General features: G+C 40.8%; 1 protein-coding gene across 4 annotated transcripts in view; it reads right to left on the minus strand.

Annotated features, from left to right (window-relative positions):
• Nucleotides 1-22,568, minus strand: part of IFT140 (intraflagellar transport 140) — a 73,170-nt gene that overhangs the window by 41,926 nt on the left and 8,676 nt on the right. For all 4 annotated transcript variants that reach the window (XM_051779995.1, XM_051779986.1, XM_051779978.1 and 1 more), the window contains exons 4-18: nucleotides 22,447-22,568; nucleotides 21,672-21,814; nucleotides 17,914-18,089; nucleotides 16,727-16,818; nucleotides 15,495-15,601; nucleotides 14,133-14,281; nucleotides 11,815-12,018; nucleotides 11,360-11,432; nucleotides 10,105-10,196; nucleotides 9,120-9,247; nucleotides 7,456-7,573; nucleotides 6,876-7,003; nucleotides 4,381-4,531; nucleotides 2,590-2,721; nucleotides 109-305 (exon numbers count right to left, since the gene is read on the minus strand). In XM_051779995.1, coding sequence (XP_051635955.1) covers nucleotides 109-305; nucleotides 2,590-2,721; nucleotides 4,381-4,531; nucleotides 6,876-7,003; nucleotides 7,456-7,573; nucleotides 9,120-9,247; nucleotides 10,105-10,196; nucleotides 11,360-11,432; nucleotides 11,815-12,018; nucleotides 14,133-14,281; nucleotides 15,495-15,601; nucleotides 16,727-16,818; nucleotides 17,914-18,089; nucleotides 21,672-21,814; nucleotides 22,447-22,568 — 2,012 coding nt within the window. The remainder of the gene's footprint in view (nucleotides 1-108; nucleotides 306-2,589; nucleotides 2,722-4,380; nucleotides 4,532-6,875; nucleotides 7,004-7,455; nucleotides 7,574-9,119; nucleotides 9,248-10,104; nucleotides 10,197-11,359; nucleotides 11,433-11,814; nucleotides 12,019-14,132; nucleotides 14,282-15,494; nucleotides 15,602-16,726; nucleotides 16,819-17,913; nucleotides 18,090-21,671; nucleotides 21,815-22,446) is intronic.

Below are 22,568 nucleotides of genomic sequence, written 5' to 3' on the forward strand. Positions count from 1 at the left end.
CAGAGAGGGAAACGGTAAGGAGAATTTAGAAGGATCAACACTTCATACGAACTTTGAAAAAAAAATAAACCGCACCCAAAAAGAAACACATACAAATAGTTCTGATACCTTTTTATCAGCTTGATGGATTTGAAGGCCTCATCCATGTCTCCAGCGGTCAGATAGAAGCTGAAGTTCAGCATAGCATCCTGGGTGGTCTTATCACAGTCTCCCAAGCCAATAAAATCTCTCATGGGTCTCCTTGCAACCATCTGAGAGACCGTAGCTGAGCCAGGTTCTGGTGCTCCCTTCTCAGAATCTCCCAGCTAAAAGCAGAAGGTTGGCATTTAGGGATCAGGCAGGTTGAAACTCAGTCCTTTGTACATGTAATTAGTTACATTACTCCCACTACAGTCCAAGTTGTTTATTTCCGCAGGACCATGATCAATAGTGACAACAGTTGAGAGGTTTAGGAACTTCCTGGAAAATGCCCCAAAATATGGAATGTCATAGAAGAGATGAGCATACTGCAGTGAACAACCACAGTATGTCAGTGATCACTGGAGACTCGTATAATACCACAGAGAGGTAACCTCCTATTATTATAGTTATTATTATTATTATTACTACTAATATAATAGCAACAATTAAGTCCGCAGACTTCTGAAGATTTCAGATAAGCATTTCTCCAAGTTTAGTCTCTTCTCAAACATTAGTCTGCTGTTCTGAAAGTTAACTATAGAGACCTAGTTCTTTTATCCTTGCCTTCGTGTGAAGCTTATGAATACTGAAGCTCAGGTTCAAACCCTTCCCTATACAACTAGCAGTTCTGGAGCTTCAGAGATACTTTCACCAGTCACTGAAAGGCTGACAAAGCTCAAAGCAATTCAATCATTATTCAGGAGAAGAATAAAGTCTCAATCCTCAATGTCAAATGATCTGTCTGGAGCGTAACAAGGAAACTTTCCCAGGCCAAGCACAGTGGAAGATCATCTGAGTCATGAAGTTGCACATACACTCTACCTCAATTGTATATTTACATAACTAAATATTAAGGTTTACAGAAGCCAAGAAAAATAGCATTATATTATTATACAGTGGAAGTCTTAGATACAGTAAAAGACAGAAATCAAAAGCACAAATACAGTTGACTAAAACTTGGGGAATTTCTGGAACTAGGACAGTAAAGATATTGTAGCGACTAAGGAGAGACCCTGGAATGAAACTTGGTCAAAACAGGCTTGTTGCATCAGCAAAATTTGCTGTATTTAAAGTAGACTCTGTCCATATACTAAATCAGGCTTCCCAAATGAATTATTGTGTAACAAGTGATTTAGTCATGAAGAGTCATGAAGAGACCTACCAAGGAAGAAAATGGAAACAGAAAAGAGAGGAGAAGAAGATGAAGGAAGAGGAGCAAAACAATGCAGATACTTACAGGTCTATAGACACATCCCCTCCGAAAACACAACTAATGGCAGCAATAATCCATACAGAGTTTAAAAAAAAAAAAAAAAGACATAATATCAAAGTAAAATAGCATGAGACATGTTGGAGAAAGACATGTTGGAGACATGTTAAAAGAAAGACTGGAAAATGTAGCATATCACATTTGACCTTTCAAATTAAGGGAAAAAGGAAAATAAAACAGAGTACAACTCTAAAAGCTTGATCTGCACAGGAAGGGTGACAAGAGGAAGCGCTTTGAAAGGGATGAATTGCAAAGTGCTGTTTGAATCTGAACACGTTAAGTAGAAAAACACCTCAATACATTTTCCCTGTTTAACACTGCTCTTAAACTACAGGAAATTAGGTTTGCATGATCCAACTGGCCTTAGTCAGATGACTTAGAGGATTAGAAGTCTCATTAATATTAATTCCCTGAAGATTTTACAAAACTAAATGCCTTAGTAGAACAAACACCCTGTTACACTCCCCTACAAGACAGGAACAGAGCAAATCATCATCCTGAGAGGCACCAGGAAACTCAGGTCAGCGCTTCACCAGAAACCAATCTGTAAGTAACAGGCTGCAGCTCTTCCAGTATGCATGGAATCATGCAGGGTATTTTTTACCTGAGATCCAAATAGTTTTGGATTGAAATTCAAGTTTAAGAGGTTAGAGCCTGCATTCCTGGCATTTGCAGTATTTGGTGACAGTGCAAGATAACTATTCTTAGGGATTAAGCTCCATTCTAACAAGGAAGTGGGTTGCTTCTGCCAAAGCTAGTAGGAAGTGTTCTCTCTTACAGCCTACATAAATCTGACACACACACACAACCTGTACTTTCAACAGGCACAGTGAATAGATAAAGCAGATTTTTTTTCACGTCCCTTTTTAAGTTGCATTCCCTGGTAATTTCTGTTTCTCCTACATTTGTATGTCACATTCAGTTTGCAATACCCACAAAAAGCCAACTCATTGCAAATTCCACAGTCCTGCCAAGTTCACCTGCATTAGAATTATCTTTATGTCATTTCTACATGTGATGCAGCCACTGCCATTGGAGTTCCTCTACTTACCCCAGACTCAATTTGGTTAAATTTGATCCCTATGTAGTGGAAAGTCTGAACTTCTGGGAAGGGAAGGAATTGTTAAAGATTGCCTCACCTTTTTTGCAAAGTAATAATGTGGCACCTCTATGCCCAGCAGAACTTCATAGGATGAAGGCAGTGGAAAGCTGTCCTGCAGCAAAAGGTCATGCTCTTCAGTGTTGAAGAATGATATAATCCAAACATCCATCTGGAAAAGGAAGCAAAGCATTGTTTTGGTTTTGTGCTGCAATATCCTTCTTTCTTTTTGTTTTTATTTTCCATATTCACTTGGCAGAAGCTTCTCTTGAAAATAATATGACATATACATTAACATACACAGCTGCTGGGGAGGGCAGGGCTACAGGCTTCCTCCCTGCTGTGAGCAGCCAGGGACTCCCTCTGCACAGGGACCTCCAGCTCTGCCTCCCAGCAGCCACTTTCACCCACCACAGAGAGAAAAGCCCCAGGCCACAGCTGCTCCAGCAGCCTCCTGACAGACCTGGCTCAGGGCAGAGAAACAGAATCATGGAACAGTTTGAGTTGGAAGAGACCTTAAAGCTCATCTCCTTCCACCCCCTGCCATGGGCAGGGACACCTTCCACTAGCCCAGGTTGCTCCAAGCCCTATCCAACCTGGCCTTGGACACTTCCAGGGATGGGGCAGCCACACCTGTTTTCAACTTTTTTAAAAAAAAAATCATATTATTTCAATTATAAGTTCAGCAGCTCACTGATTGCTTTAAGATCCCAGGGAACAGTTCCTGTAACAGCTGAAATATTGACCTGACTCAAGCCAAAGTAATACATTTATTTCCAACAGAAGTTAATCAGACTTCTCATTTCTTAAAGCATAAGCAGACAGTAAAAAGTTCTGTTGAATAAGGGCCAAAAAGTAAGTTACATTCCTTTTCTATCTTCTTGTTTTTCAACTTTATGTAGAAGCCAAACATTTAAAGTTTTTTACATGAGGAATATTAGGTTAAAGTGTTCTCCTCTGGCTAGAAGACCTCACCCAGGCCTTTTGAGACATCCCTATTCCACTACTCCCCATCTTCTCATGATCTTTCTAAGGTCATTTCAACCAATAAAAAGACACAAAGAGCTTTCTATTTCTAATTTTAAGAGGTTTAATTAATATAATGCACGAATCACAAAACTTGAGATCAACATGGGCATTTCAAATCAACGGAATGTTTATGCAGGACAGGCAGTTCTGTACAAAGAGGTAAGGACCTCTACAAGCACAGTAGCAGGGGAAGAGGGGAAGAATTCTTGGTGTGATAAAAGAAATCTTTGATTAGATCACTTCTGATCAATAGAAATGAAATCTTTTTTCTAATGTAAGAGACCATAACAGATAATTTGGGAAGTCTTAAAAATGTCCAATGTCTATCCAGAAAAGCAGAAGATGGGAAGGACTGGGTGGAAAGAGCATATTTCTCTGTTCACTTAACAGTAGTATCCCTGTTATTCTACCAAATTCATTCTTGCTGCTAAAAGTAGACTCAAGATATAAAACCAGCATTTTTTTTTTTAATTTAAAAACTTCTAGATTATCAGTCCACCCAATAATGTCACCTGAAAAGCAGTGCTCCTGATACAAGCTTACATTATGGCTATCCCCAAAATTCTAGCAGAGATAAGGAATCCCCTCTTTTTCCTCTTCACCGTGTGCAAGCTGGGGCCAAACCAGAGAGCTGCCATACAGTGCCTGAAGCACAGACACCAAACACAGGGTTTCACCACTTATTTTTGTCCCAGATAATGTGTACTACCCTCTCCCACATCCTAAAACAAATCCAAGGACTTTATTACTTGGAGGGAGAACTCCACATAAAGCAAGATAAAATAAATAAGAAAGACCGTACTGTGCCCTCGGTCTGGTTTTTCTTCTGGTCTGAAGACTGGAGTCCCATTTCAGGAATTGCTTCACATACAAAAAGCCTTGGTTCACTCTGGTCCCAGAAATGGCAAACAGGGATGTGACTGTGCAGCTCTGGATACTCCAATACAGACCTACTAAGAGATAAGAAAAAATGTAGAAAGGGAGACAAAATAATTCCAGCCCTATCAGTGCACGAGTGTAAATAAAGCATGTTATTTATTCTCTGCATTACAGCATTAACCAGATACATATTCCTGCCTCCTGACACTTTACACATGGCCATGACACTGTTAGTTTGGTCTGTGTACACTGACCATGGCTTCGGGACATATTTTTTCTACATCTCTGTGAGGAAAAAGCTGGTACTGCCACAAATATAAAGAGGCACCCAAAATCTGCCTCCCCTGAGACTCTAGGTCCTACAGAAACACTTGAACATCCTTCAAACAATCCATCTCAGTGACTGCTGCTGCTGTAGGTGCTGTAGCACAGGGGCTACCTCAGCTCGGCCTTAGAATCATGGAATCATTACGGTTGGAAAAGCCCTCTAAAAACACCAAGTCCGACCATCAACCCAGCACCACCACCACTAAACCACATCCCCAAGTACCTCATCCACACATTTTTTGAACACTTCCAGGGATGTGTTCACCACCACTGCCCTGGGCAGCCTGTTCCAACGCCTGACAACTTTTTCCCTGAAGAAATTTTCCCCAATATCCAATCTAAATCTTCCCTGGCACAACTTGAGGCCTGTTTCTTGTTACCCAGGAGAAGGTACCAACCCCCACCTGGCAGCTGTGGGTGAAGAATTCCAAAGCACTGTGGAACAGCACATTAAGCACCAGGACAACCCCTGCAGCCTTGGGAAAGCCACTCTCTGGCTGTAGTTTAAATAATAACATCTTATTGCCTCCTTGGGGCATTTCAATACTACTTCAGTGCCAGCCATGCCAAGACTCCAGACAAACAGAATCAGACTATTTTAGCAATGGTTTAGTGTTCTTCTGAAGAAATACAGAATATTGAGAGGTGTCACATTTTTTAAAAGAGAAACCAAAGACATCATCAAAATATTTTCTCATTTGCTGTCACCACTGAAGGCTGAACTTTGTGGGGAGGGTTGGAATAGGGCTGGAAGGCAAATTAAAAGAGATTCAAAGAGGTACAGAAATACTCAAAGTCCTTTCTCTGCCACATAATTCAAAATAAATAACTTGCAAACTGAAAAACAGTATTTGTGTAAAAAAGCTCGGACTGTTTAGATTTTGCCTCAGGAGGAGGGAAAGAGAAGCAGAAGAGGCAGAGATTATTATGACTTCCTGATGAGTTTACTCGCTCTGATTTGAAGAACCTCTAAAATGAAGTGCAGATAAATGGATTATTCACACTGATGCTCAAACAGCAGTGAACCAGTAGTACTGGCTTGGGACGGCCTCTGTTGGGCTACACAACATATTGCACTTGGAAACAATTTCCTCACTACTCATACACTACACTGTTGCATAACTGACCAAGATATAAGACCCTAAATTTGCATTGGCCTTAGTTTTTGATGAGTTGAGTTTTCAGTGCTAAGACGAGTAATTCCTTTTTTTCGCTTGTAATACCCATAGCAGAGAGTTGCTAAAAAAAGCAATCCACCTTCTCCAATGCTGGTTTTTTCTTAAGAAAAATACAGTCAGAAAAATTACTGTAAAACCAGATGGGAATTTGGAATTTGTACCCTAACATTCCACTGTCCTTCCGCAAGAATTCCTAATTCATTGCATTGTGCTCCTAGGATTTCTAGTTTTGCATTTCCCACAGAACAGTTTGCATGAACACAAAGGTGTCAGTTCTAAGTAGATATTTCATGAGTTTTTACCCTTACTGCACTTTAAAAATATTTTTTTCCAACAAAGACCTTCAAAATGTCCTCTTTTCAGTTCCTATCACGTAAACTCTTCAAGGAAGAGTAGTTTTCCAAGATTTTTCTTTACTTTAAGATTTGGATCCTAATTCCAGTCATGCAATACCTTGCACATAGCCCCCCTACACTCAATCACCCTCCCCTTAGAGACCTCTTGAGCCAGACATGGATTCCACATAGCTAATAACTCTCCCTGCATTTCTCTTCTGTGAATTTCTCCAATACCTCCATGAGCCCTTCCTTCATCACCTCTAACTTCCTTTGGCAAGGAGCTCCTTAGCTTAGCTGCATGTTGGCTGAAGAATTGCCTCCTCCTTATTTTGAGTTTGCTTTCTAGTATCTTCGTCTAACACTCCCTAGCTCATGGTATTGGAACAGACAGGGATGCAGCCTGATGGACATACAATGCACTACCTTTCATTAGTTCTCTAGAAATAAAATAATTAAACTCATACAAGCTCCTACACAAGACAGAGGAATGACAGTATCAAAGTGTGCTCATCTTCACAGGGCAGATTCCCATCTTAAATCCACCATTAAAGCTTTTTGAAATAGAAGCTCCTTACTTGCCAATGCCTTGTCCAGCAGAAAGCTTCTCTCCACCATCTCCCTGTTCAGCATTGAAATCAAAGAGCGTAACTTTGTCCATTTCAACGTCATAGAAACAGATCTTGGAATCTATGTTCCCATCTGCCTACAAGAAGGGAAAACAAAAAGTTCCCGAAGCATTCAAGTCACAAAGGAAAAAAAGTTATGTTTACCTCATCTGCTTCATGCTTTCAACTTTCTTTACTGGTAATCATACAATGACATTCTCAGGAAGAAATACCAGAAAACTTCTGGCTGTTTTTCTATTCCATCAAGCCAGCCTTGGATTTCTTTGAAATGCTACAAAGCAACTTTCTTGAATAAAATACTCCTTCCTTTTCTGGGTTGTTCCCACCACAGGTACGAAGCCTTAAGAGACCTTAATTTTAGTGTTTATTTACACGCTGGGACACGACACTTCATGACACAACTCAATACACTGCAAGGACCATGTAGGTTTGTTTCTGAGAAGTGAATCTTGAGTCCTCAGTAATCATGACCTGCACCAGAGTGTGAACAGGGCAGGTCCCAGGTGGTGGGTGAAGAGCTGTGCCTCACCTTGCTGACCAGGATGCTGACTTTGCTGCCATTAGCATTGCACTTGACAGATGCGATGCCTCCACGGCCAGGGAGCAGCTGGGATAAGTCCTTGCTGTTGCAGTGCACTTTTGCCTCTCTGGGGGAGGGAATAAACTTCAATCATATGGTGGCAAGCAACTGGTAATATGCGTCAGCCAAAACATTTCGCGAATTATGGGTAAAACTTTTAAAAACAAACTATTTCCACTGTATGACACCACTGCCCCCCACTCCAGCTTCCTCTCCAGAGGACTGCTGCCACTGCCTTTCTTTCAGGAATAAGTTAATGGACATTCTTTTCTCAATGAATCAGCAAAAATAAACTCCAGTGCTTCTACAGGACTCCCAAAATAGGGCTATACAGCAAGAACACCTGATCAGAGTTCTGAATTCAGAGGCCTGCTTTTCCTACAGAAGTACTACGAATGTTGAATAGAGCCCATCACATGAAAGTTCTGTGTATGGAAAGCTCATCACGGAGCAGGAGTAAAGAAACGTCATTGGGGGGGTATTTATATATTTTCTTATCTCAAAAGAATCTTAATGCTGGTATAGATGCAAACTCAGCAATCAGTCAGCAACAAAGGACAAATCTCATGAAACAAAAGAGTATGACAAAAAAGTGACAGTAATTTGAAGTGACAGCAATTTAGACCTATAATACAATTCCATGAAAAAAATCACTTTGATTCTGCAGAAATAACATTGTTGGGTTACATGTTTAGACCTCTCATTCATTCTAGGCCAACTATGGTGCTTTGAAATTAAAGAGTGCTATACTGTCATCATTTCAGAAGGGGTATTTTCAGTACCAAACACAAAAATTTCACACAGCATGCAGGAGTGAAGCTACTTTTTCTCCACTGTCCAACATCATAATCCAATATTTGTGCTAGTTACAACCTGCCCAAATCCAGTAACCTTTAAGCGATTTCCCAGGTGGAATCCGTGTGATCCTAACCCAGGTAGTTTCCAGTGGGTAACTAACTAGCCTTTAGCATTCCTCTGGTGACAGCATGCAAGGAAGAACAGAATCTACTTGTCTTCAGGTTTTTCAGCTTTTCAAAATTACATTTGTTATTAGTAGTTAAATTTTCTAACTGAAGGTCATGTCAGTACATATCTTTTTCATGTTTGTCAGCAAACAAGCACAGTAAAGTTTGAAAAAAAAGTCAGGTAAACTTCTTCCTAAACATAAGCAGGAAGAAGAATAGAGTGTTTGGTTATTGCTTCACTTTCTCCACAGATTTACTGAAACAAGTTTTCTGATTTATGAGGAGATATGGAGTTTCTTTAGTTCAACTCTTCTGAGATTAAATTCTTGTTTAAGTTGTTAGAAGAAACGTGGGGCATCCTTGCCTTGATCTTCCATAAATTTTCCACCAACTTTTAAATCCACAGAAATATAGCTCACTGTATTCTCTTTTTAAAATAATAATAATCATCATCATCCCATGACTTGTCTAATTATTCCATGGCTCTTCCCTTGCTTTGGAAATAGGCCATCAGCTCCCATAGACTGCATGTATTATTTCAAGATTCAAAGGGGCTGTCGCTTTTCATCAGATCAAAATCAACTAAAGATTCCACACAAGATGTATGCTCAACTATAAACAGATTATTTTTAACTGCCTTATTAATACCTGCGCGAGAGATCAAAGATTTTCAAGTGAGCCAAATCGGTTCCCACAGCCAGGAAATTCCCACAGACATCCAGGAGGCATGGACTGCCCTCTGCTTCTGAGAACACCAGCAGCTGCTTAACTGTGCCCTAGGAAGAAACATGTAACACCAGGTTTGTGTGGCCACAGCCTCACTAGAAGGGACTTATCACCAAATTAAGTTACGAACTGCTGAACTTCTGTGTAAGGCAAATTGCTCCCAGGAAGGTGGAGAAACTACACACACACACACACACACACACACACACACACACACACACACACACAATCCCTACAAATGCAATCTGTGTTTCAGGTATGCATGTAGCCTCAAAAACAGTCTAAATTTAAAACACATCCTTCTGCAATAATTTCCTCTTCAATAACGCAACCTTTTCCAACTGAGAGGGATATATAAGTAATGGTCTCTGAAGGTCCTTAAATACAAAGCTGCAAAAATAAATACATTATATTTATGTGATAAATCACACCTATTCTAAAATACAATATTTATTTCCTAAATAAAATGAGGTATCATAAAACTCTGATAATTAGATTTCTCTTTCTGGTTCTCACAGATTAGCAGAGGCTGCAAAGGTTCAGCAAAAGATTTTGCAGAACACACAAAATGTGCAGAGAGTATTTTTCATTATCTTGTAAGAATACTCAGTATGTTCATCTTCCTGTCAGTAATATCCATATACATATTCAACCTGCATGCAATTTTGATCCTCTTGAAGTCTGTAAATACTTCTTAGTTTCAGTGCAGTAGTGTTCAAAGTGACAGACTTTTTCAAGAACACAAAATGTCAAAGATCTTTCTGCTGAAATACTCAATGTATTTTTTCTATGACAAAGGTAGAGTTAATAGATTTGGAAAGATCACCCACTTAAAATTTAAGTTCTAACACCAATCTTTGAAAACAATAAGGCATATTTGTCCCTTCACTGTTTCCTCAGCCCTTACCTGCCAGGTGCGGACCTGGACCCGATATGGCTCCACTGTGTACAGACTTTCTCCATGCACAGACAGAACTGGAGAGTCACAAAGAAAAGAGCCTGGGACAATCACAATAAAGCCATCATTACAATAAATAGGTTCCATAAAAAGGGAAAAAATAACTTAAAGCACTCAATTTCCACTGTCTTGCACCAAATCCCTTTTCCAATCTGTCAGTTTGTACTGATTTCCAAACTCCTTGGTGTTGCCACCTTCTTCCATTCTGCCACTACATTCAACACCTGGAGCTCCCACTGTAAACAGGTGTTTGTACACTCTCCGTGGAAACAAATGGGAGAGGAAGGGCAAAGAATTGATATGGGGAGTGAAAGAAAGAGAAAGGCAAGTGCCATGTGAGATTCTGGTAAGAGAATTCACTCCTTCCTTCATCAAACTGCAACTGAAGAGGGACAATGGAATCTATGGCTTTGCAATCACTTCAGGAGTGGTACAGATTGTTGGGACTGTGGTGGTAATAACACAGTGATTCAGCATGGAAAATTATTTACAAAGGAGTAAATGTAGACAAGATAAGGCACTCAGCAGAAAACAGTTGACGGTTCTTAAAAGACAAACCTCAAGATTTTGGATGGGATTGATGAAATTCTGCATCACTTATTACTCAAGGCAGAAATAATTAGGGAGAATTAATCACTTAAAAAAATAATTTACTTAGCTCTATATACAGAAATTTATGGGATAACTTTTCCTGAGAGCTGGGACTAAAACCCTTCTTCCCAGTTCTTATGCAAGTGCTATGAAACCTTGATGACACTTTCCCCCAAGCAAAGTGGAAAAGCCTTCAATAGCCATTGACATGTCCTATCTGTAAAGGCAACAGGAGCCACAGGTACAAAAACAAGAAAAAATTCTGTTCTTGATCAAATGTTGGAATGATGCACTTTAAAAAAAAACAAACAACAAAAATAACAAAAAAGCAGTTCTATCCTCATATCATGTTTCGTGCAAGGCCCTGTACAATGTAATTTAGCTACATCAGACAGAAGTTTGTTTCCCCAAGCCTTGAATTTTTTGCCAGTCTAGAGGAAGGTGTCCCTGCCCAGGGCAGGGGGGTTGGAATGACATGAGCTTTAAAGTCCCCCCCAACCCAAACTCTTCTATGATTCTATGACTACAGTCCGTTAACTACCATGAATGAAGAGAACATATAACTCTGGAGGAAAAGAATCATTTCAACTCTGACCAGTGTTTTAAGTCCTACCTGCACTTCTGAAGGTATCTCCTGAACACTCAAAGACAGTCACCTGCTTCCCGTTCCAGAATACTAGAGCATCCTAGAACAAACAAAACACCAAATGAACGTGTACATTCAGTTCCTTTGGAAACATACAGGAATGTACACAATAACACAGCAAGAACTCCACCACAATAGCCACCATTTACTAGTTCCTCTGTACATTGGGTTGGAAGGCTTTTGGTAATCCAGAAGTTCTCTGGGTTCTGGTCAGCACCTCAAGAATTCCTGAGTCCCTGTGCTATCTGAAAAACCAGCTCCACCACAGCACCAGTGCTACCATTACAACACTACCTCCATAACACACTAAGCTGAACATCAAAGAAAGTTTATCTTAAAGACTTAGAATGTTTCATCTCTATACACTGAACTGGGCAACTGATTAAGCAAATAAATGAAAACAAAACAAAAAAACAATTAACCTTAGTAGCAAAGACTCCATTAACATTCATATCGACACGGAGGCTGTGCGTGGCTCCTGTGCTGAAGGTGGTCACATTGAAGAGGCTGGGAGACACCTGAACGACAGCCACCTGCTGATGGAAATGCGCCGACATGGCCTGTTCGCTGAGGATCACCACAGAGCTCAGGTTGTTCACTGCCAGCAGGTTTTTTCGAGAGCCCCACTGTACAGAACGGGGAAAGAAAAAACACACCATTTCATCTATGGTCTTGAACAGTCACAGCAATGTCCCCAAGGAGATGACATAGGGAAGGACACAAATAAATAAACATTTTTATACATACATGAAATTCTACTATCTAAATACAGCTGTAGGCAATGACGAGGAATTATTACAGATTCAAACTATTATGCTTGTTATCCAGCTACTCAGACTCCCTTCGTCTAAGTAGAGGAGCTGGTTTTTAAATTAAAACTGCTTTTTTAAGATACTATTGCACCACCTTACATTTACTGCTGCAAGAGAGCATCATGTATTTAAAGGGTTTAATAACTCTTTCTAATATCCAACCCAAAGCTCCCACAACACAACTCCAGGCCATTCTCTGGGTCCTGTCCCTGGTCTCCAGAGAGCAGAGCTCAGTCCCTGCCCCTCCTCTGCCCCTCCCCAGGAAGTTGGAACTGCACTGAGGTCTCCCCTCAGTCTCCATTTCTCCAGCTGAACACACCAAGTACCCTCAGTGTCCTCGCATGGCTTCAAATCAAGGCCCTTCATCATCTTCATTGCCCTCCTTACAACAAAAATAATCTAGAGTTTCTATAATTAAAGACAGCTTGATGAGATAAACCCACTGTGCTTGTTGACAATTGTTTGGCAATGTTTTTGTTTATGCTCCCAAACATTGGGAACATAAGGTGCTATTTCTGGACAGCGCTTCGTATCCTGTTATCTGGATATGAAGGTTCAAATGGGCAAGAAACACCTATATTTCTTCCCTTCCCTCAACTTATTAGCAGAGGTATGAGATATTCATGGCACACACTATTTCCTATATCCTGGACCTTTTGTTACTGAAGCATGTTCATAAAACACTTGGATTCTCTATTTTCACAGCACTTCTGGTTTAACTTTGTAAGCAGGACTGTGTTATGGACTCCCATTGCTTTTTAAATACTTTTCACTCTTATGTGGAAACAGAATAATAACAAATATAAAATTACTTTCTCTTGAAAGGCACCAGATACATTTGTTTGATTTTCTTTTCTTATGAAAAATAATGGGGATTGTTCTCACATATGAAACCAGCAACAGAATGATATAAAGTATAATAGAAATAATCTAAAATTGAAAAGAGTTAATATGGTATAAAACCCCAACAACAAAAATGCTGGAGAATCTAAAGCACAAGCTTTGCCTTTTAGTAGAATGGTGGTGGTTAAAAAAGCTGTTTATCAACATAAAACTTTTTCAAGTTAAATTCGTGATTGTTATACTCAGCATTTCTCTTCTGCATACATCAAAATGCTAATAGGTATAGAATGACAGTGTTTAACCTCACTGTGACAAGTGAAAATATTCCAAATAAATAAAAATGCTGAACCCTGACACTTAACAGGCGATGGGTTAAAATATATTATAATGCTGTATCTTGTTACAGCCTTCAGCATTAAAAATAGTGCAAATAGCAGTAGAGATGGTTTAAAGCATTTGGTTTCCAAATTTGTAAGAGTAAATTTATTATTCCCATCTAGTCTGACACTATCACACATTATAAAATTATCTGGCAAACAAGAAATGTTTTTCTGATGAAAAAGCAGCTGGAAATACCATTTGGTGTGTAAAAACACAGCATTCCATTCTAGATGGCCCATCTTCTCACCAAAAAAATATTTGGTTGTAAATACATTCTTTTATTTTTCATAACTACCAGTAAGAGCAAACTTTATGTTGAGAAATTGATGAAAAGAAGAAAATTATTGATGAATAAAAGTATGCATTTAGTCAGTTTTTCCTGCTTGTTATTTTATAAATTTATGTAAAATTGACATTCCTGACAACCTTTCTTTTCCAGAAGATGACTTCAGGGTGCTGAATCCAAAGGGTTTGTCGATGAGACACATGATGGAGAGACTAGCTACAAACAGGGAATATTTCTGCCCATTTCAATTTTAAAAGTTACTTGATTTTCATGGTTTTTCCTCCTAAGGAGGACCAACCTGTGGTGGGATACATATCCTTATGAGAATGATCGTGTTCATCTGTTTCACAAAGGTGCTCTATTCATCCAACTGTTGTGAAGTCCCACCAACATTCAAGGAAGCTCTTTCCTTTCTTACCTTTATCTGAGTGACATTTCCCTCAAGTTCTGTGGATGCCTGGAACTTCCACTTCTCCTTGCCCTCCAAAGCCCATGTGTTCTGGTCAGATCCTGCTGTTTTCCTCCACATCGCTACCCTCCCTTTGCTCGTTCCAGCTGCCAGGAGACCTGCCATTCACAAACACACCTCAGGAAAACAAACCCACGTTAGACAATGTAACAGGCAGCCAACTCTAGTTCTCGGGTACTGAGAATCCACCTTGCACAGAATCATTTTTTGCCTTACTCACTGCAAACCAAAATCCTAGTCCTGGACTGGGTAATCTTTCTAGAGAAACAATGGGAGAAGTTCCATTGTTGTGGAAGTTCCATTGGAGAAGTGCATCACAAGGTGCACTTTTTAAGCTACCAGATGAAGTTATCTTTTACATATATCAGACAATGACTTCATTTTAACCATTTATTAGAACACAGAACCATAGAATATCCTCAGGTGGAAGGGACCCACAAGGATCATTGGGTCCAGCTCTTGGCTCTACACAGGACACCCCAACAATCCCACCATGTTCCTGAGAGCATTGTCCAAATGCTCCTTGAGTTCTGGCAGCCTTGGGACCAAGACCACTGCCCTGGGGAGCCTGTTCAGTGCCCAACCACCCTCTGGGGGAGGAACCTTTTCCTGAGATCCAGTTTAACCCTCCCTGACACAACTCCAGCCGTTCCCTTGTGTCCTGTCCCTGGTCACACAGAGCAGAGGTTGGAGCTGCCCCTCCACTGCCCCTTGTGAGGAAGCTGCTGGCCCTGATGAGGTCTGAACTCAGTCTCCTCTTCTCCAGCTGAACAAAACTGGTGCCCTCAGCTGCTCCGCATACAGCCCGTGTTTATTTTTGCATAGCTCGTTTTTAGTCACCATGGGCAAGCGACCACTGAAAACCATTCCAGGAGATACCAGCTGTGCCTGCACTGGCAAACCAGGTGATGCACAAGAGTAGCTCTGTAGAAAAGATCCATTTTCGAGACCTGGCATCCACACATTACATGCTGGTGAGCTCTCCTTTGCATTAGCTGTAGTGTGGGCTTGTCGGCTGATTGCCCCAAACACGCTGGAGTGCATTAGGAGTACTCCAGGAGTACCAAAGGGAATCCAGCTTGTGTGCCATGAGACAACTCCACAGCAAGTTAAGGTGTGGTGGAGTATCGAATGATCTCCCTGCACCTTCAAAGGCACATTTCTGATCCAAACTAAAACCTTCTACATCACATGCTGCCACCGAGATGCTCAGTCACAAGGAAAATATACTGAAATGACTCCAGGGCACGGAAGGTTGAGGTTTGACAAGGATTAGGACCAAGAGATCACAGCTCCCATGTTATTTCTCACCTTTAGCACTGCAGTAAGACACACAGTTAATACATTCTCCTCCTTCAAAGCCAAATTGCACATCCGGGGAGAGCACATAGTTCTCATCTCGGTCCAAATCCCAGAACCTAAGGCACACAAAACAAGAATGTTAATAATGCTTTTCCTTCCAAGTGTCTTGCTAAACACAGTTCAATAGGATGCTGTACATGACATGAATTTGCTATTTCCCTAATACCCAGATCATGCAATTTTTAAAATTAAATTGTCAGCAGCTGCCTCTGGAATGTGAGCTTCTTAACAATCCTTTTCCTTTGACTTTTTAATCTGCAGCACATTTTGGGATATTCTACTATGAAGAAAGGTATCAGAAGCAAAATCAGCTTTAAGAAAAAAAAATGAGGGCTAGTTGCAATTTTCCTCCTCCCTACTTATGCTTCCTCCCCTATTTTAAGAATATCCCTTGGTTAGCTACCAGTCCTTCGGATTCCAGGATTTATTTCCTAGAACTAAACACTGCCATAAAACATATTCCTTCTTGATACTTGGTCTTTATTGTATTCTCATAAAATTAACAGAAGATCCTGTCTGATAGTAGCAGATAGGGAGCTAGTAATGTTAATGAAACACTCCCACCCTCCAAAAAGTTAGAGGAAACAGGTACAGCGAGTCACAGTAAAGACAGGAAGAAAATATTTTAAAAAGATCCAAAAAGGTAAAACTACAGAACACAGTAACATAACAGCACAGCAAAGCAACATACGTACTTTAAAGGATTAGGGACAGGAGAAACTTAATTACTTGTCTTATATTACAGTAACAGAGAAATGACCTGAAAAGTAAGCACTTTTTTCCAGTTGCTGATGCTATGAGTATCCTAAGGATCAGACAGGAACAATGGCAAGAGCAGCTAAATGGCTGCAAAACCCCCAGGTGGGTCTATTTTTAGAAGAAATCAATAACAGCACTCAAAGAAGGAACAGATTTGGGTAGCACTGCCTAACAATATAAAATACCTTAGAGAGAAAGCAGGCCACATAGAATCAGTTTTTGTCCTCAAGGAAACAGATTTTTCATTCAATTTCTCTATTTATTTTGAGAAAAAAAAATAGGAAATATTGGGAGTTTTTCATTATTGGTAAAAAAACCCACAACCAACATTTCAGCAAAATATTCAGTTCATTGCAGACTGTAAACCTTTCAGCTGGCCCTTCTCAGGGGCATCCAGAAAACTTTCAAACGAGGGTTCTTACCTGATGACTGTCTCACCTAGCGCTGTAACAACCAGGCTATGGTCTATCAGAATGATGTCTGCAGAATGAGCAGTCTTCCCACTTAACTTCACCTGTTAACCATAAGCACATAAATAAATTTACAGAAGGTGGCAGTAACACACTGAAGGACAGTAAGCATCTGAACTGCCTAGTTTGGCTAAAAAGATATAAGAATAACTCGACCCATCTGTCAGTTCAGACAGACTAATAGTGATCACCACTAAGTGCATCAAGATGTGATGTATAAATTTAATAAAAGAAACCTTGCAGTGGGTTAATTAAGTAGGTAAGGAGCAGTTTTTCACTCTTGCACTAGGTCTTCTCTTAGAACTTGATAAAGATTGCTTTAAAATGTGAAATACTAAATCTTACTTCTAGTCAAACATAAGTAATGATCAATAAGAGGTGGACAATCCTGTAATACACAAGTGTCCAGTCTTTTTCTATCTTAGATAAAGAGAAAAAACATCCTAGGAAGGTGAAGGTTTGGGTTCCACCCACAAGCAGCATTCTGTAACAGTGCAGTATTTTATTTGAGGCAAGGAGATTATAAATCCTGGAAGAGGTTTGTTTGCTTTTTGCCCTTTTTTGCCCCAAATAATTTTTTGGTCACTACATTATTATTTGTGATTCTGTGACTACTGGGCTTTAATTTTTCGAAACCTGCCTCGCCTTTCGAGGCGTGTAAAACAACACCATCTTTCAGATGTGCAGACAAAGGCAGTGTCACCCAGAGGAGGTGCTGAAAGACAGGTAAGCTCCAAATCTCTGAGGACACAGATTATTGACTATTTATTCACAACATATTTTAACAAATATTTGATTATACTGGAATTTCCAATTTTTCTCCAATTCACTATGAAAAGGCAACGAAGTGTAAAAGGATTAGGATAGGATCAAAATGAAAGAAAATTATGAAAAAATAGGAAGACAAGATCACAGAATTAAAAAAACATCTTTCCAAGTTCAGTAACAGATCACCCTATTCCACTTTTAAATGAGCATATTTTTGTTTGTTCACCAAGGTATTATCTGAGAAACAAAAATGACAGTTCATTCATTTGTAGGCAAAATAGTGATAATAAAAAAAAAAAAAAACAAACCAACAAAAACAAATACTTACAAAGAATAAATATTGCAGCTTTACCCTGTAGTGTGACTCTTACCTTCATGAGCTCTTCTGCTTCTCCGTCAGGGGTAAGTGCATACAAGGACAACTGCAGGTTCTCTGTTATTATAAGTAAAACATCTCTTTCCTCCAGTAACAGGAGCTTTCGGACCAGACTGTCAGTGGACAACACCTGCCTTGTCTTTCCTTTCTCATTCACGTAGTGCACAGAACCTGCAGCACACACAAACAAGGTGCAGCTTTTAGTCAAAAGCTTTTAGCTATAAAACCCAAAGTTGCTGCTTTCTATCTTAGCAAAACATTCCACAAGTGCTGAAAAGGTAAAAAAACCAACAATTCTTTTGTCTTATAGTTTGTCTCATGATACAGACTATGACAACTGACAGGAACAATAAACTAAAGCTTATTTTTCCCTATTTAGGAAATCCAATAATAATAATTTTAAACTACAAGTAAACTTTCTGCATGAAAGATGAAAGAAAGACTGAAAGAAAGAAATCTTCAGTCTTAGAAATAATATGTGAAAGAAGAATGGCAGCTAAGAATTGGTCCAATTTACAGCAGAGTTTATATGACAGAAAACTGCAGACCTGAAGTTCTCCATTGTTTAGAAACACTGCACCACACATCAAATTCAGCTTTAATCCATTAATTTCACTGGCAAATGGGACTGTGTCTTTCTAAGAACACTGACAACAGCAACTACGGCACCCATCAACATTTTAAAAGCCACTATCATTTCATTAAGTTGTACTATTCTATAAATCATAGAATCACAGAATCATTAAGGTTGGAAAAGACCTCCAACATCATCAAGTCCAACCTTCAACCAAGTACCACCATGCCCACTAAACCCTACCATGAAGTGCCACGTTTCAGGGCATGTTGACTCCACCACTGCCCTGGGCAGCCTGTGCCAGTGCCTGACTACCCTTTCAGGGAAAAAAATGTCCCCAATATCCAACCTAAACCTGCCCTGGTACAACTTGACACTGTTTTCTCTCCTCCTCTCCCTTGTTCCCTGGGAGCAGAGCCTGACACAGGGCTCCCTGTCAGGGAGTTGCAGAGCCAGAAGGTCTCCCCAAGCCTCCTTTTCTCCAGGCTGAGCCCCCCCAGCTCCCTCAGCCACTCCTGCTGCTCCAGCCCCTTCCCAGCTCCGTTCCCTTCCCTGGACACGCTCCAGCCCCTCAGTGTCTCTTGTCTGAGGGTCCCAGAACTGCCCCCAGGGCTGGAGGTGCCTCAGCAGTGCCAGCACAGGGATGGGCACTGCCCTGGGCTTTCTGATACAGCCCAGGGGCCATTGGCCTTCTTGCCCACCTGGGCACATCTGGCTCATGTTCAGCCACTGCTGACCATCACCCTCAAGTTCTTTCCTGCCGGGCACTTTCCAGCCAACTCTGTCCCAGGCCTGGAGCTCCACGAGGTTGTTGGACTCAAGTGCAGAACCCAGCACATGGCCTTACTGAACCTCATACAACTGGCCTCGGCCCACTGCATGCCCAGGTTTAGGCAGTGAAAACCCCTACATGGTTGTTTGCAAGTGGTATTACAAAAATCACCCAAATCAATGTAATTGAAACCTGACAGATCTCATGCCACACCCACATAATGTCTTAGCAAATCATGGTATTATACAAGGGTGATATTTTAAAACAGTGCAAATAAAAAAAAAACTGCGAAATTAAATAGTATCTTCCCCCAAAAGCTGAAGCAGAAAATGCAAATGTATAAAAATGAACATTAAGGATCCATGCTAAAATGTTGTACCCAAGGAACAATATGATGTATGTAATTAAAAGAATGTTTAGATTTCCAAAAATCTTGCAAATACATTACCATCCTCTACATTCCAGTCATATAAAAAACAACAAAAAAAATTAAAGTCCTGTCCCACTGCTTTATTTTCTCCCTGACATAAAACACTGCACAGATAATTTCATCTTGTTAAACCACAGAACGGTTTGGGTTGGAAGGGACTCTAAAGCTCATCTCTTTTCAACCCACCTGTCATGGGCAGGGACACCTTCCGCTATCCCAGGTTGCTCCAAGCCCTGTCCAACCTGGCCTCAAACACTTCCAGGGATGGGGCAGCCACAGCTTCTCTGGGCAACCTGTGCCAGGGCCTCACCACCCTCACAGCCAACAATTTCTTCCCAATATCTCATCTATCCCTGCACTCTGGCACTGGGAAGCCATTCCCCCTTGTCCTGTCCCTCCAGGCCCTTGTCCAAAGTCCCTCTCCAGCTCTTTTGGAGCCCTTTCAGGGCCTGGAAGGGGCTCTCAGGTCTCCTGGGAGCCTTCTCTTCTCTGGGTGAACACCTCCAGCTCTCCCAGCCTGGCTCCAGAGCAGAGGGGCTCCAACCCTCTGATCATCACTGTGGCTTCCTCTGGACTCGCTCCAGTAGTTCCATGTCCTTCCTGTGCTGAGGATCCCAACACAGAACTGCAGGTGGGGTCTCACCTGAGGGGACAGAGGGGCAGAATCCCCCCCTCCCCTGCTGCCCACGCTGTGGGATCAGTGCAGGACGTGGAGGGTTTCTACATCCCAGCACACACAGACAAGGCATGTCCAGCCTCTCACCCACCAACACCCTCAAGTCCTTCTCAGGACATTTGGGAGTTATGGCAAATCAATAACCAGATTAAGAACTGTGTCCAAAACACATGCCCAAACCAACCTAGTCAATGCGACTGCTCAAAAGGAACAGCGCCACTTGACTGAAATTTGAGAAGTGCGGCAAAGAGGCCCAAGCAAGGACAGCACCTGCAGGATGCACAGCCTGTCCCTAGATGGGGCTCTGCGCCACCAAAACAGCGGCTTTGAAGGTGAGGATGGAACAGGCACAGCTGCTCAAAGCTTCCTTCTCTCCTTGTACCTTTGAGAAGTGCTCTGTAAGCCTTTTCCAACCACGCAGCTGGCCCATGCCACTCCTGCCAGCTGTACTGGTGTAAACGAGGGGTGTCATTCTTGATAAAACACTGAATCACACTGTAACTGAGCTGCAGAACCAGTGTAACTGAAATGTTTTCAGAGTAGTTACACTTGAATCAAGAGGACTATATACTCAAGTCACCTGCCAGAAACATACTCATTGTGCTACTTGTCACACACATTCTGTCTCCAGTTCAGAATGAGCAGGTTAGAGAGAGAAGGCATCAGAAGAACAATGGGGTGAGAAGAAAATTACTTGGGGCAAACTAGTACCCAGAAGACTAAAAGGGAGAGGAAAAGACCACAAAGAGGAAAAGACCAGGAAGAGATGATATTAGGGAGAAAACTAACAGAACAGATTCTCAGACTATTTTTGCTGTCTTAGACTGAAGCATCATTTCAAAGAATGAGAAAAACATGAAAAAGCAAATTCAGAATTTATTTTAGGAGGTATGTTTTAGCAGCATTTGCCTATTTATAGATAAAAACACCTCACGACACACACATTATTTTGAAGGTTTGCACAAAGTGCTGACAACCGCTAATTTTATCTACACTTGTGTTAGAGATGGTTTTCCTCGTGCTCACTTCTTCAGGAACCTGACTAACCCAATACCTCTGGTGTCCTTGTGGACAGGACCACCCTGAAGACGGTAAGATTTAAATAATTTTATTAATTTCTTCTTACCACCAAACATTCTACAACTCCTATGAATACTCTACCCTGTTGAATATATGAACATGATGGATATATGGATATACTCCAGATGTTAGATATACGAAAACAGAACTATTATGCACTGAGCTACTTTGAAGCTTTAAGGAAATGTTCCAGCAGACTGGAAAAGTGGTTTTGCTCTTACCATCTGTCAAAGTGATAAAGAAGGAGAGTCCTTCCTGGACTGCCATTTTCAGAGGTGATCCCTTTCCAGCTTTCCTCCAGTTAAACATATCCAAGGCCTTCTCATCACCACTCACAGCTGCTTTTGCCAGCTGTACAAAGTCCCTGCAAATAGAGATACTTCAATCCCAATTCCTTACAGAACAGAGTAGTTTCAGTCTCAAAGAATGGATGCCTAGTTAATTAATTGTATTGTATAAAAAGAAAAAAGATGTTTCATACACTGATTGGAAAAAAGGTAAACTCAAAATGATACAAAAAAAATTTAATATTAGTTTTCATTTGCATTGTTTCACCTTTTTTTTCCATAAGCATTATTATTTTTACAGAGATATGAAACAGAAGAGCCCAGGCAAGGAAAACTCTTCTTTTTTACTAGAGCTGTTTCCTATTTCTTGCTTGGAGAAGAAAGAAATAATAATGTTTAAGAACTGACTTTTTATTTAATTATTTTTGCCAATACTCTAATGATAATCATGTTTCCAGTGTGCTTTTCACAATTAGCAACACTGCTCATTAGAACTAAAGACAGAAGAGTTAACAGCAACAGATAGAAGGTATGAACAAGAGGAGGAAGTCCTCTACCAGAGTGGGAGAACAGCTTGGAAATAAAGGGCAGTTATGAGAAGAACCTTTTTTCATATATTTAAAAATAGTTCATCCGTGAGTAGGACTTTCTTTCTGTGGAACAAGACAAAGACCTGGTCTAGCAGAGCTTTGCCAAGGCAAATACTCACTCGCCAGGAGGGGGTGGCCGAAAGACACAGTGCCCCAGGCATTTCCCATACTCCTGCTTCAACAGGGCAGGGCCCTGCACTCTGCCTCGGTGGTCCACCTTCCACAGAAACAGGACACCGTG

This window comes from Manacus candei, unplaced genomic scaffold, assembly GCF_025592945.1.
Source record: "Manacus candei isolate 608988 ecotype Guabito, Panama unplaced genomic scaffold, ASM2559294v1 h1tg000002l, whole genome shotgun sequence".
NCBI classification, from domain to species: domain Eukaryota; kingdom Metazoa; phylum Chordata; class Aves; order Passeriformes; family Pipridae; genus Manacus; species Manacus candei.